Source organism: Gymnoscopelus microlampas (assembly GCF_963454915.1).
Source record: "Gymnoscopelus microlampas genome assembly, chromosome: 3".
NCBI lineage: Eukaryota > Metazoa > Chordata > Actinopteri > Myctophiformes > Myctophidae > Gymnoscopelus > Gymnoscopelus microlampas.
In genome coordinates, this window is record NC_139940.1 from 21,784,462 (window position 1) to 21,797,325 (window position 12,864).

Consider the following 12,864-nt stretch of genomic DNA (forward strand, 5'->3'; position numbering starts at 1 on the left):
GAGAACGGAGGCAAGAAAGGAGGAAGGAGGGACAATCAAGGAAGGTAGTATAGTATCACAGGTAGAACAAGTGATAGAGCACGCAGATTATAAACGGTACAAGAGACGAGGGAGTGTAGGAGATCAGATGAGTGACAGATTTAAGGTTTGGTGTCGATGGGAGATAATATATTGGATGGAACATACTGTAACTAATTGGACATATTTTACATGCTGGATTATCTCTATGGGATTCACCCAACATTCACCTACCTCAACAAGTAAGTGCGTTAGAATGTCTACAGTACATTGTGAAATCTTGAATGCTAATTTAACTGGATGTGTAAAAAAATATTCTTACGGGTCAATTTCACACTGAGTTAAGGAATTTGTTGTATACCATAATGTTCTCTGTTTTCACTCATCAGAATTTTTTTTATCACATCTTGTAATGCAATGATGTAGTGGATTATATTAAAAATTAAGTATGAACACAAAGCTACCTGTCATGAAAATAGAGATTAGTAATGGTTAAAAGGTTGGGGTTAATGATTGAGTGACTATGTAAAGTAGATTGTAATTATGGAATGTTTGCTATGGTATCTCAGATAAATGGTGTAGGTAACCAAAGGCTTGCTTTCAGTCAGCTGCACATTGCCAAAAAGGCAATGAGAAACCATTAAAAATTGATCAGTACATTAAACTCTATTTGACATACTCTTGAGTACAGTAAGCTGTGTTCATTACAGACATGTTTGCCAATGACTTCTGTACAGGAAAGCCTATTAAGTAAATATGGCAATCCATTATCGAGACAATATTACCTCATGCCTGTTAAGTAAATGAAACAATCAAACCAAATTGATATCTTTAGACTACTATAGTACATTCTTATAGATTAAAATGGCTTCATCATCATGACATTTTTCATGGGTATGACAGCAGCTCACCTAATCCTGCATTCTCTTCCTGATCTGTTTGTTATCAGTCATCTTATCACAGATTTCATTTTCCACAGCCCTTCTGAAGAAACTGTGAAATAGGCAGAGCCCTATTTGACTCCAGCCAGCAAGGGACTGTGACTGCATTCTACCATCATGGATGAGGACAGAGAGAGACAGCGAGGTGAAGGCAGTCGGGATGAGACCCGTGGTACCGGACAAGCCCCCAATGTCAAACCCAAACCCAAACCTGACCTTAAAGACAGTACCAGCAAGCAGGATCAAGGGAAGAAGGAGAAACCAGCAAAAGTGAAGCGATCCAAGAGCACTGACTCTGACAGGGGCGGGGGAGATAGGGGGAGGAGGAGAGAACGAGGTCGAAGCACAGGAGGTCGGAGGGCACGTGGGAGGAGTGAGGAGGCCAGACGGGATAAGAAGGAGGAAGGGAGGAGGTCGGAGCACCCTGAAGATGAAATGGCCGATACAGAATGTTGTGTGTGCTTCTGTTCCTATGACAACATCTTCAAGACCCCCAAGCTGCTCTCCTGCGGACACACCTTCTGTCTGGAGTGCCTTGCACGTATTAATGTCTCCTCCTCAGAGTTCAAGTCCCTGTCTTGCCCAGTGTGTCGTGAAATGACCGAGCTTCCCCATGGACGGGACCTGCCTCAATTAGGCAACAACCTGGACATCTTCCGCAAACTCCCTCAAGAGATGCAGAGGGCGATATCCATTCGCTTCAAACGCAGCAAGGGTCAGTTGATCCTGAAGAACCCCCCTCCTAGCAGCCCTACCAAATCTACCACACTCTCCCTGCCCAAGAAGAAGCAGGATGGCTCCTCCATGGAGGGTAATAATGACGTCAACCTCGGCACTTTGGAACAAGGCATTGCTCCAACCACTGTTGTGGATGTAGGAAGGCCCCCCAACAGAGTCAGAGGTCGCCTGCGCAGTTGGTTCCGCTCAGACCAGTGCTACTATGCTGTGGTGGCATCCATCATCACAATCACAGTGGCACTCATGCTGGTGGGGATTGTGGCTTTTGTTGTCATGCCCAATGTGGTTGTTCATGGGAAGCCTCACATTAATAACCAAACTCTGGCAGATCAACAAGGAGGTGGCAACCCAGGCTTTCCACCCCAAGCAGGACCATGAAGGGAAGGGGGTGAAATAAATGACGGAAACCCCTCATATACACAATAATGATTGGGATGGTCTGTGAACCTTATGCATCCTTCTGAATATGATTGGCTCTCTAAGTTTGAGGAAAACGACAGTGAAGCCAAAAGCAGCACATACTGTATATGTTTTGGTTTAATGTTCAGTGGACCGAGAGAAAGAAAATAAGGAAGCAGGTTAATCTGTCATTGACCAAAACCTATTTGCAAGCATGAAAATCTTTTAGCCTATATTTTCAGTGAGCGACACCGGCTTAACAGGCCCAGAGTGATGTACACGAGCAGAACATGGAGACCAAATTATGTTATTATGTTAATAATTCCTTTTTTATGTTTCCTTACATAACTGTGAAAGGCACTCTTGCAATAGACATGATGGAGAAGGCTATGAACATTTGTATGGACAGCATCCATAGTGATGAGAAATCTGTAAATATTCAGATGCACTAAACTCCTTTATGAAGAGTCCTATAAGCATCTTGGCCGGTCTTTTTAATTGGGCCGATCAAACTGTCTGGCTCAGGATTTCTTATGTGTTTTGTATATAGCCATTCAACATTGTTTAAAGAAATATAGATTTGTAATAAAATACACTTTTAATTTTCATGTATTGTCTAGTGTTCTTTAAATTGTGTTTTTTGAGAATTGAGTTTAATTTAAACGAGGACAATTTGTAGTATAACCTATTGCTTATTATTCCCAAACTGTAACCTAGTATCCTGTAGTAGGCTATGTAAAAGGTGAGTAGCCTAAGTTTTCATGCCCGAAAAGATTGTAAGATGTTACCCGCGATATAAATGGTGGATGCTTGCATTTATCTGGAAAGTCAAACGATATTATGCCTGTCTGTCAATGATTAAAATAGTTAAATGTTGATGACCATTGTAGAGGCAAATTTCCAGTGACACCCGGCAGCTGACGTTAAAGACTGCATGGCTATTTGCACGCAGGGGCGTAGCACCAAAATCTGGGCCCTGGGGAAAGAAATTTCTGTGGGCCCCCCGACGCGGCCGCGCGCGAAGCGCGCGGGCGCCCGCATTTCGCACGCGCGCGCAGCGCGCGTGCGAAAAAAAAATTTGTGTTTTTGGGGGGGATTTTGTTAGTTTCTTTTCGTTTTTTTGGTTGCTTTATTTCGGTTTTAGGGATAGGGTTAGGGTTATGTTATTTAATTCTTATTTTTGCCTGATTTTACTGATTTATTATAAAATATTATTTTATCATTTATTATTAACCAAATAACTAAATTGTGCACATGTAACCACATGTGTATCCTCATTTCTAAACATACTGTAGTAGCCTACAGAGTATGGTACTCTAGTAGCCTAGAGTACCATACTTGAGATTGTTATCATTTATAAAGTATTTATCATTCCCAGGGCATAAGAAAAGACAACCATACATTGACAAAGGGCTTGGATCATATAATGTATAATAAAGGACAACTGAACAAGACTTCAAGAGTCTGATTTTTTATGTAAAAGTATCAATACCACAATGTAAATATACACGCTTGTTACAGGTAAAAGTTTGATATTCAAAATTTACACGAGTAATCAATATGTACTTGAAGTACCAAAGGTAAAAGTACTCATTATGCAGAAATGTCCCATTTCAACTTTTCAAAATGTATAGAAATCTTTTGAAAATAGCAGATCTACAAGCTCACAACGCCTCACGGTGGGACGCGTTGTGAGCTTGTAGATCTGCTATTTTCAAATGATGGCCAAAGTATTTATAGGGCTGAAGAGGTTAATGTATGTTTTGTAATAATAATACAAATCTGCAAAGAAACTAGTAACTAAAGTATTCAAATAATTGTAGTGGAGTAAAACTAAGTATATTTTCCTCAGAGATGTAGTGGAGTATAAGTAATAGTACTGAAAATTGGAAATACAACATTTTACTGAAGTACAGTACTTGAGAGTAAATGTACTTAGTTACTTTCCACCACTGCCAAAAAGTAGCAGAAATACAAGCTCACAACACGTTGCATCACAGCAAGATGTGGTGCAGCAAGATGCTTGTAGATCGGCTATTTTCACAGTGTGCACAGCACAGCCGTCATGCGATGCGACAACGTATACATCTGGCTTTAGTTGTGTGTTGTTCACTCACTGCTCACCTGTCTTTTGGAAGAAATTTGTAAGGAGTTGTTTCCCCCTAGGGCCCCTACTTTGTTTTCTTTCTCTTTCTAGTCTTTCTTTTCTTTTTTGAGAGCCAGATTTTCCTTTTTTGGAAGGAGGCGCCATGACTTTTTACTTTGTTTGGTAGGTATCTGCTGTGCTTAGTTCAGTTGTCACTCAGTCACTGACTTCAGTGTGTTTCATTTTCGCTGTTCTGCCTGCGCAGCTGACAGACATTCAGTGATTTCGAGTCAGCTACGGCTTTCAGCCAATGAAAAGACTGCTTTCAATTACTTGTTCAGTGATCATATGAGTCTAGACACACCTACTGCATCCGGTAAGTTTACACACACACACACACACACACACATATATAGAAACACACTGATCATTTCCGTATCCGCTCTAAACCGGAAGTACAAACTGCAAAGCAAATTGATCTCTCATCCACACCACGTAGTAACAGCGGACGAAACCTTTTTTGTCTTGAGAGGGGCCCACAGAAAGGCAGAGAGAGAGCCTCAATCATTATTTTTATACAACGGTCGCTAAATCTGTTTCATTCAGGTAATTTTAATTGTGAAAAAAGTTAAAAGTTGTGACAAAAAAAAAAAAAAAAAAATGTTTTTCTTTTTTCTTTGGGGGGGGGGGGGAATTTCCAGGCCCCCCCCCTCCTTGGGCCCTAGTAACTCTGTCCCACTTACACCCCCCGTGCGACGGCCCTGTTTGCACGTCTGCCTTTCGGAAACTGGTTTTGTTACCCGATAGGCTACCCTTGAAAACTGAGGTGTAAACAAACTAGGTTACTAGGATGATGATGCATTGCTGTCTGTTAGATAATATGTTCAGAAAGAATATCTCTGACTCTACACGACTGTGTCTGTGTGGCACTTTTGGGGAGAGTCATTTGCATGTGTTCAGAGTCACAGGGCAGAGAAACCAGTTTGACTGTATCATGCAGGGGAATTTATGTGCTCTATGAAGGAAATCAGCTGGCATATTTGACTATAGCATATGATTTGGTCAGTATTAGTAAAATGCTGATCATTTTAGCTCCAACAACACACCACCAATGAGATGGGTTATGTCATGTGTCAGAAAATAAAGCTGCTGCGTTCAACTTTATCTAGGCTATTTACCCCAAGTAAGAAAAGTAGACATGTAGTCTAGTTTTCCCAAATCTTATGTTCAAAGATGTTTAACTACGCCTAATTGCCCAATTATTAGTGGACTCATCTGAGTTGTATGGCAACTACACTCAAGTACTGTATTATATTGTAGGCTACTTTTTACTCCATTACAATTATTTGAAAACTTAAGTTACTAGTTACTTTGTAGATTTTTATTTTTATTACAAAACATACATTACCCACTTCAGCCCTATGATACATTTCAGCCATTTGAAAATATCTGATCTACAAGCTCACAATGCTTTGCATTGCAAGGCATTGTGAGCTTGTAGATGATCTACAAGATCTACAGTAGCTCTGCTATTTATACAAGATTTTAATACATTTTATACATATGACAACTCTTGAGTACTTTCTACTTTTGGTAAAAAAGTACGTTTTGATACCAATACTTTTGTACTTTTCACTGAAGTGAAGTTTTAAATTCCGGGCGTTTACTCAGTAAAAGAGTATTTCTACATTGTGTTATTGATACTTTTACTTAAGTAAAACATTTTAGTACTTTTTCCACCACTGCTAATTGCCTAAGTATTTGTGGACTCATCTTGTCATCTGAGTTGTATGGCAATATGGTAAAAATGTGGTCATGCCTTTACAGCTTGACCCCATCAACCAAAGCAAAGACACACACACACACACACACACACACCCTCCTCCTCCCCTAACAACGATATATCACCCATTACCCCGGACGAAGCTAATATGGTCTGGGGGACTGTCTGACGCAAACTACTGTAACCTTTTTATACATGCTGACTGCGAGAGAGAGCGGCTGTGTAGCTGTGAATTATTATAAAAGTGTTAGTTAGCTACAGGGGAGAGGCGGCCATGCAGTGAAGCGTCAAGACAAGAAAGACTAAAAACTAGTTGTGTTAATAATAATAATAATATTCTCAGATATGGCTTCTACTCCCTCCGCGTCCGCCCTGTCTGCTGTTCTCCGGTGTCGGGGGAACATTTTAACCAGGAATCCACCGACCAAGCGGCCTGTCACACAGGCTTACAGCCTCGGGCTGGCGTACGGGGCGGTGCGGGACTCAACCGGTGAGCGCACCGCGTCCAAGCAGCCTCAGCCTGCAACAACAACAACAACATGGAGGTGCTTTCTGCGAGGAGAACGTGGTGTGTCGAGGGGGAAAGCACCGTCAGAGTCAGACACGGGGAAATCAGCGCCGCTGGAGGACAAATCATCGCTGAGAAATAATTGTGATCGTGGTGGAATTACAAATCGCTGTCGTTCACGCTCGAGGACGACGTGCACGCCGTCAGAGGACACGCGCTATTACGTGACAGGTGCCCCGAATTCTGCACCGGTGCGCGCGCCGCGCATATCCGCAGCTGGAAGAGTTGAATCCTCTGTTTTTGCACCACACATCTATTCAATAAAGTGTTTGCAGAATGTCAAAGAACTTCCAGTTGGCGTTTTGAATGTGTCAGTGGTTTTGCCAAGTTCGAAGGAAAATGGAGGGCAAATGATGCTAGTACCCCTTTTCATTCTAAATGGGTGGTCGACTCTGAAGAATACCTGCATATCTTTGTCTATTTTGGTGTCAGAAATGATTTATTTTAAGCTGGGGGGCTTGTCCTGCAGCCCTGATTATAATGCAAGAGAGATGGATGGACAGGGCAAAAGTACTGTGCAAAATGTCTCAAATGTCCAACAGGTGAGCAGTTAAATCATAAAAGTCTAAAATGTGTTTATTTCTATACCTAAATCCAAACTAATTGTCTGTTCCCACTTTCAGCTAAAGGGACAAATGCATCCCAGTGATCCATTGAAAGCCTGCTCCGATTCTAGACCGAAGAGCAAAGAGAATCGACCTGATTGAGACCAGAATGTGGTCATTAAATGGCACCATGCACTTATGCTATACGATTGCAATTTATTTATTTATTTCATTGTTGTGATCTCAAAATTGGACACTGCAAACGAATGTTCATCATAACATTTACAGAATCAGAAGGGACTATACTGATGCAGCAAGTTCACAAAGGATTTGTTTTCTATTTCTGAAGTGTATTATAATAAATAAATGCTGAAACTTGAACTGACTTGTACGATATAGCCTAAGCACAACTGAAGAGCTATGTTGAGCATTTCTGCCAAATTAGTGGGAAATAATGGTATAGAGGAAGAGTGAGAGTTTTTAAATAAATGTTTTTGCAAGATTAGAACATGATTGAACATTTCACAATTCAGATCTAATATTTCTACAGTTGCTACAAATTGCTGCAAAACCTGTAGCATTTTTGGCATAAACAAGTTGAAGGGTCAATTTAAGTCAGAAGACTTTATTGCCATGACATGTGAACATGTTAGGAATTAGCCTTGGTACAGCGGAGCACAGTTTACAACAGACAGAAACAACACTCCCCAACACCACAGCAGCCATGGGCGGCGCTATCTTGGGCTGTCTGACAATGATGTACTGTGTGCATGTTCAAATCATTTACATTTGGACAAAATAGCCATTAATACATCAAGGTGGCCACTCTTCTTGTATCCCAAATAATTAGGCCAAATAATAAATACAATCTGTATTCACGACTTGAATGTGTGATGATTCTTTTTTTGTATGATAATAATTTGAATGTAGCCTACAAAACATGTAGGCGTACATTTGTTTAATACAGCTAACTAATGTGAGTTTGAACTTTCAATTATGCAAAAATAAATTCACTCTAGCCACACTAAGGCAAACATTCTGCCCTTGCTGCTATTATTTGTTTTTTATTAGCATATTTCACATCTGACCTATGCACATGTTGGAAAAAGTATCCACAAATATTTACTAAAGTAAAAGTATCAATACTGCAATGTAGAAATACTATGTTACAAGTAAAAGTCCGGAATTCAAAATGTATTTGAATTTGGGTGATTGATAAGCAGTTTTCATTAAAAAAAAGTACAGTTCAATACAAGGTCAGCTAAGAGGATTTTAAACCCAAGAAAGCCTATGGCTTGTTTCCATTGGGGTCCTTTGTACTCAAAAGTATTGGTATCAAAATATACTTAAAGTACCAAAAGTAGAAAGTACTCATTATGCAGAATGTCCCATTTTACATGTTTTCAAATTTATAAATTGTATAAAAATGTTTTGAAAATAGCAGATCTACAAGCTCACAATGCATGGCATTGCGGTGTATTGTAAGCTTGTAGATCGGCTAATTTTCAAATGGCCGAAATGTATATAGGGTTGAAGTGGTTAATGTATGTTTTGTAATAATAATCAAAATCTACAAAGTAACAACTAAAGTTTTCTAATAATTGTAGTGGAGTAAAAGTATAATATTTGCCTCTGAGATGTAATGGAGTAGAAATAAAAGTACTAAAAATGGGAAATACTCCAGTAAATAAAATAAAAAAACTCAACATTTTACTTACGTACAGTACTTGAGTAAATGTATTTAGTTACTTTAAACCTCTGCCTATACTTGAATGTGCAGAATAAACTTCTCACGTTATGTAATCTCTGAGGTGACAGTCGGGGCGGGACTTCCTGTTAACATGTTATCCGGAAGTTGTCGCCTGGCTGACTTCTTCAGTCTTGTGAGAAACAATAAGGAAAAGTAACGACATTAGTTGACTTTATCGTGTATTATTCGCCAATGCGACACTTCGCAGCGACACAGTGCGTTCTCGCAATTTCGCTCGTTTACTCTCGCCGATTGTCATCGAAGAAATAGCGGAGAAATAGCTACAGAAGGAAGAAACTCTTATATTGTCAGGGTAAGGGAGCTAATTTCACTGAACACGTTCTTCCTTACGCTACACGTTACATTCTCCAGCCAATCTGTCATTCGATCTGATGGACATGCAACCGGCAATAGATGTGTTTTCATTCTGTAGTTATTGTTCAGTTAGAGTAACTCCTGGTATAGCTTCGTTTGTGTGCTAGCTACAGGTGATAATAAAATCGATTTGTGACACCCGGGGTTGGATGTCACATTCCTCTGTGCACCAACTGCATGCAAGCCAATCCCATACCCATATGCTAACCCAGTGGTTCTCAACCAGTGGTCCTTGAGGGGGTTCCAGATCTACCCCTTATTGGGTAGATCTTTAACTCTTGAGAGCGTAAAATGAAACCATTCCCCTTACGGGTCCATTTGGTTTAATTTTACACTCTCAAGAGTTAAATCATTGTTAAACATCTGCGTTACTTAATGTACAAGAAGTCTACACAATTAGAGAATGTAGAAGAATTGATATTTTTTATCAACGTTTGCCTGTTATCTCCTATGGTACCACATCAATACAGCATGGAATTGTGGACAAAATCGTTTTGGGTCTGAGAGTCTAAATCTCATCAAATGGTGGTCCATGGCTCAAATGCCGAAATAAAAATGGATCTTGATATGAAAAGGGTTGAAAACCACTGTGCTAACCTCATCTGAATATAAACGATAATATTGTAACGAGTTAATTTGATGTATGTAATTCAATGGGTTTAATGCAATGTTTTAGACAGGTTCAGTTTTTATAGCCTTTTAAACTGTACATAATGCTCATGTCTGTATTCTGACTGCATTATAAAAAGGAATGTGATAGCATGTCATTTTCATTATTAATTTCAGATGGAATTGGATAGTGCAAGTTGAGGATCCAGCAATGCAAGATGCATCCTTCTCTGCCCACCTGAATTTCTGCCCATCTTCACCTCTTTGTCACTGTAGTATGGCTTGGTAAATTATAATATTTAGTTGGTATACACAAGCGGAATAAAAGTGTGGGTCTAAAAGTAGTTCATTATGCTCTTGTGATGAGTCACAAAGTAATCCTTCCTGTGTCCTGGATGTACAGTTCCTGTTTATGACACCATTCCTTCAGTACCCTCCCTTCCTGACCCCGCTCCACCCTCTCCTCTGAGATTTGGGCCATGCTTCGCAAAAGAGGCTCTCTCATTCTTTGTGGTACGTTACTATTTGTCACCTGGAATGCCATACTGGTGCTTTTCTTGTGGGGGAGGCCCCCGTCTGGGCAGTCGGACAACAATCCAAACAGAGAGCAGCGGGAGCTGGATGAAGGGACAGCTCTTGACGTGGCAGCCGATGTGCTTCGCATGGCTGACACATTTGAAGCAGAGCTTGAACTGCAGAAGAAGATCCTCCTGCAGATCCAGGGTCATCGGTCACTGTGGGAGCAACCAAATAGAAATGGACAGAAGATTGCACCCCAACAGCCTGCCATTCCTATCCTGGTTATCGCCTGTAACAGAGTCACAGTGAAACGCTGCCTGGACAAGCTCTTAGAGTATCGGCCATCAGCGGAGCTCTACCCGATCATTGTCAGTCAGGACTGTGGACATGCTGAGACGGCGGAGGTGATACGTTCTTATGGTAATCAGGTGACTCACCTAAAACAGCCAGACTTGACAGATGTCTCTGTACGGCCGGAACACAAGAAGTTTCAGGGTTATTACAAGATCTCCAGACATTACCGCTGGGCTCTCAACCAAGTGTTCAAGACCCTGTCTCATTCCTCCGTTGTGATTGTGGAGGATGACTTGGAGGTAATACCATAGTTCAGTGATTTTCTAACTCAGACCCCCACCTGAAAACATTTTGTGCCAGAAAGTGTGTGTTGTTAAAATGTGTAAAAACGAAAAGATTTTTTTTAATTGCAGATCCACAAGCTCACAACGTCTTGCATCACGACATTTTGTGAGCTTGTAGATCGGCTATTTACAAATGGTCAATGTAGGGCTAAAGTGATAAAAACAGATTTTGATGCTTTAACTCATTTTGCTGGGGAACCCCTTCAAGGACCCCTCATAGTTGTTATTAGTATATTAGTATAGTTAACACAAGTTATTGTTGTGTTAACTATACTTGAACTATTGTATACTATACTACAGTGTTACATTGATTTGTGTTAATGGCTTAAGTATATTGAAATGTTCATTTTCTTCCTCTAGGTGGCACCAGACTTCTTTGAGTACTTCCGAGCCCTTTATCCAATGCTGAAGTCTGACCCAAGCCTATGGTGTGTGTCAGCCTGGAATGACAATGGCAGGGATGGCTTTGTGGACCCTGGTAAAGCCAACCTGCTCTACAGGACAGACTTCTTCCCTGGCCTGGGCTGGATGCTCCTCAAGGAGCTATGGGATGAGTTGGAGCCTAAGTGGCCTGCTTCGTTCTGGGACGACTGGATGCGTCAGCCGGAGCAGCGCCGTGACCGGGCCTGTATCCGCCCAGAGATTTCACGCACTTTGACTTTTGGTCGGAAAGGCGTGAGCCTGGGCCAATTTTATGACAAGTACTTGCGCTACATAAAGCTGAATTCTGAATATGTGCCTTTCACCAAATTGGATTTGAGTTACTTGAAAGAGGAGACGTACAGACAAGAGTTTGTGGATAAAATTTACAGTGCTCCTGTGGTGAGTTATGAAGAGGTCAAGCAGGGTCAACTGACTGGTTCCGGGCCCTTTCGTCTGCAGTACTCTAGCAAGGACAGTTTTAAAGTCCTGGCCAAAAACCTGGGGATCATGGATGACTTAAAGTCCGGAGTCCCACGGGCAGGATACAGGGGCGTCGTCAGTTTCATGTCAAGGGGGAAGAGGATCTATTTGGCACCCCCTCCCGGATGGACCCAATATGACCCCAAATGGAGTTGATCTGATGTGCAGTAACCTGATTGAAATCTATATGTGTCAATGAGGAAGACCATTCTAGGCCAAAGAATGAATTATTTCCAAGTTTGTATTTGAATGAATGTTAAGATATAATCTATCTCTGTGTCGACTATAAAGAATGGTTTATCCTCCTTCCCGATATAAGACTTATTGCCAATACCACTCAGGTCTTTTTCATGATTCCAAAACACATTTTTACAGTGTAGGATACAGCCTTACATATGGTTTGACATAACTGCTGTAAAAATCAAGAGATTTATTTTTATATTACGCTATGCACATATTAATTAATGCATTCAATGCGATAGCCTATTTTGTCACATTTGTTTAAATTAAATGCAATTTCTGGGAACCTCTGTTCTTGTTTTTTTATTTGTCTGGTACAAATGTATGTACAAATTAAATTGTTATTTTGTTACTTTTGGTGGTGGTCACCAATAATAGGCCTAACTGTTATATAATCCCTCTTAAAATGTATTTCTGCGCTGTGCCAATACTTTCTCATTGATTACCTTTCAATCATACTACCTTTTGATTTAATAATTGTCCAAAGAGGCCTCCATACATTAATGTCACAGTAAAAAAAAAAAAAGTTTAACATTGTGTGTTATATTTTTGGAATAAAATGATGATCCATTTAACCTTTCATGGAAGGAACATTGTGTTCTTAGTTCTATTCATGTCCTATTTATGTTAGGCACAAAATCTGAATGTTTCATTTTTCCTATAAGAAAAAACGATGTAATGCAAAATGTTACTTATGCAAGTAGGAGCACAGGTCCATAAGGGTAAAGCAGTAATAAACTAGGAAAAGCGTT

The 12,864-nt window shown here is 40.4% G+C and overlaps 2 protein-coding genes across 2 annotated transcripts; both read left to right on the plus strand.

Moving 5' to 3' along the window:
- The first annotated feature begins 66 nt into the window (after positions 1 to 66).
- rnf183 (ring finger protein 183) lies at positions 67 to 2,704 on the plus strand. The gene is made up of 2 exons (XM_084051760.1): positions 67 to 260; positions 998 to 2,704. Exon 2 carries the CDS (start codon positions 1,077 to 1,079, stop codon positions 2,073 to 2,075), a length of 999 nt encoding a protein of 332 aa, XP_083907886.1. The 5' UTR covers positions 67 to 260; positions 998 to 1,076; the 3' UTR covers positions 2,076 to 2,704.
- A 6,233-nt stretch (positions 2,705 to 8,937) lies between these two features.
- mgat1a (alpha-1,3-mannosyl-glycoprotein 2-beta-N-acetylglucosaminyltransferase a) lies at positions 8,938 to 12,692 on the plus strand. Its single transcript, XM_084051753.1, has 3 exons — positions 8,938 to 9,141; positions 9,990 to 10,924; positions 11,330 to 12,692. Exons 2-3 carry the CDS (start codon positions 10,292 to 10,294, stop codon positions 12,026 to 12,028), a joined length of 1,332 nt encoding a protein of 443 aa, XP_083907879.1. The 5' UTR covers positions 8,938 to 9,141; positions 9,990 to 10,291; the 3' UTR covers positions 12,029 to 12,692.
- Positions 12,693 to 12,864: the final 172 nt, after the last annotated feature.

Excerpts from the sequence above, each read along its gene's own strand:
- rnf183 (XM_084051760.1), top strand. The coding sequence starts at position 1,077 with ATGGATGAGGACAGAGAGAGACAGCGAGGTGAAGGCAGTCGGGATGAG.
- mgat1a (XM_084051753.1), top strand. The coding sequence starts at position 10,292 with ATGCTTCGCAAAAGAGGCTCTCTCATTCTTTGTGGTACGTTACTATTT. Across the intron at positions 10,925-11,329 it reads TTGTGGAGGATGACTTGGAG|GTGGCACCAGACTTCTTTGA; the intron begins GTAATACCATAG and ends TTCTTCCTCTAG.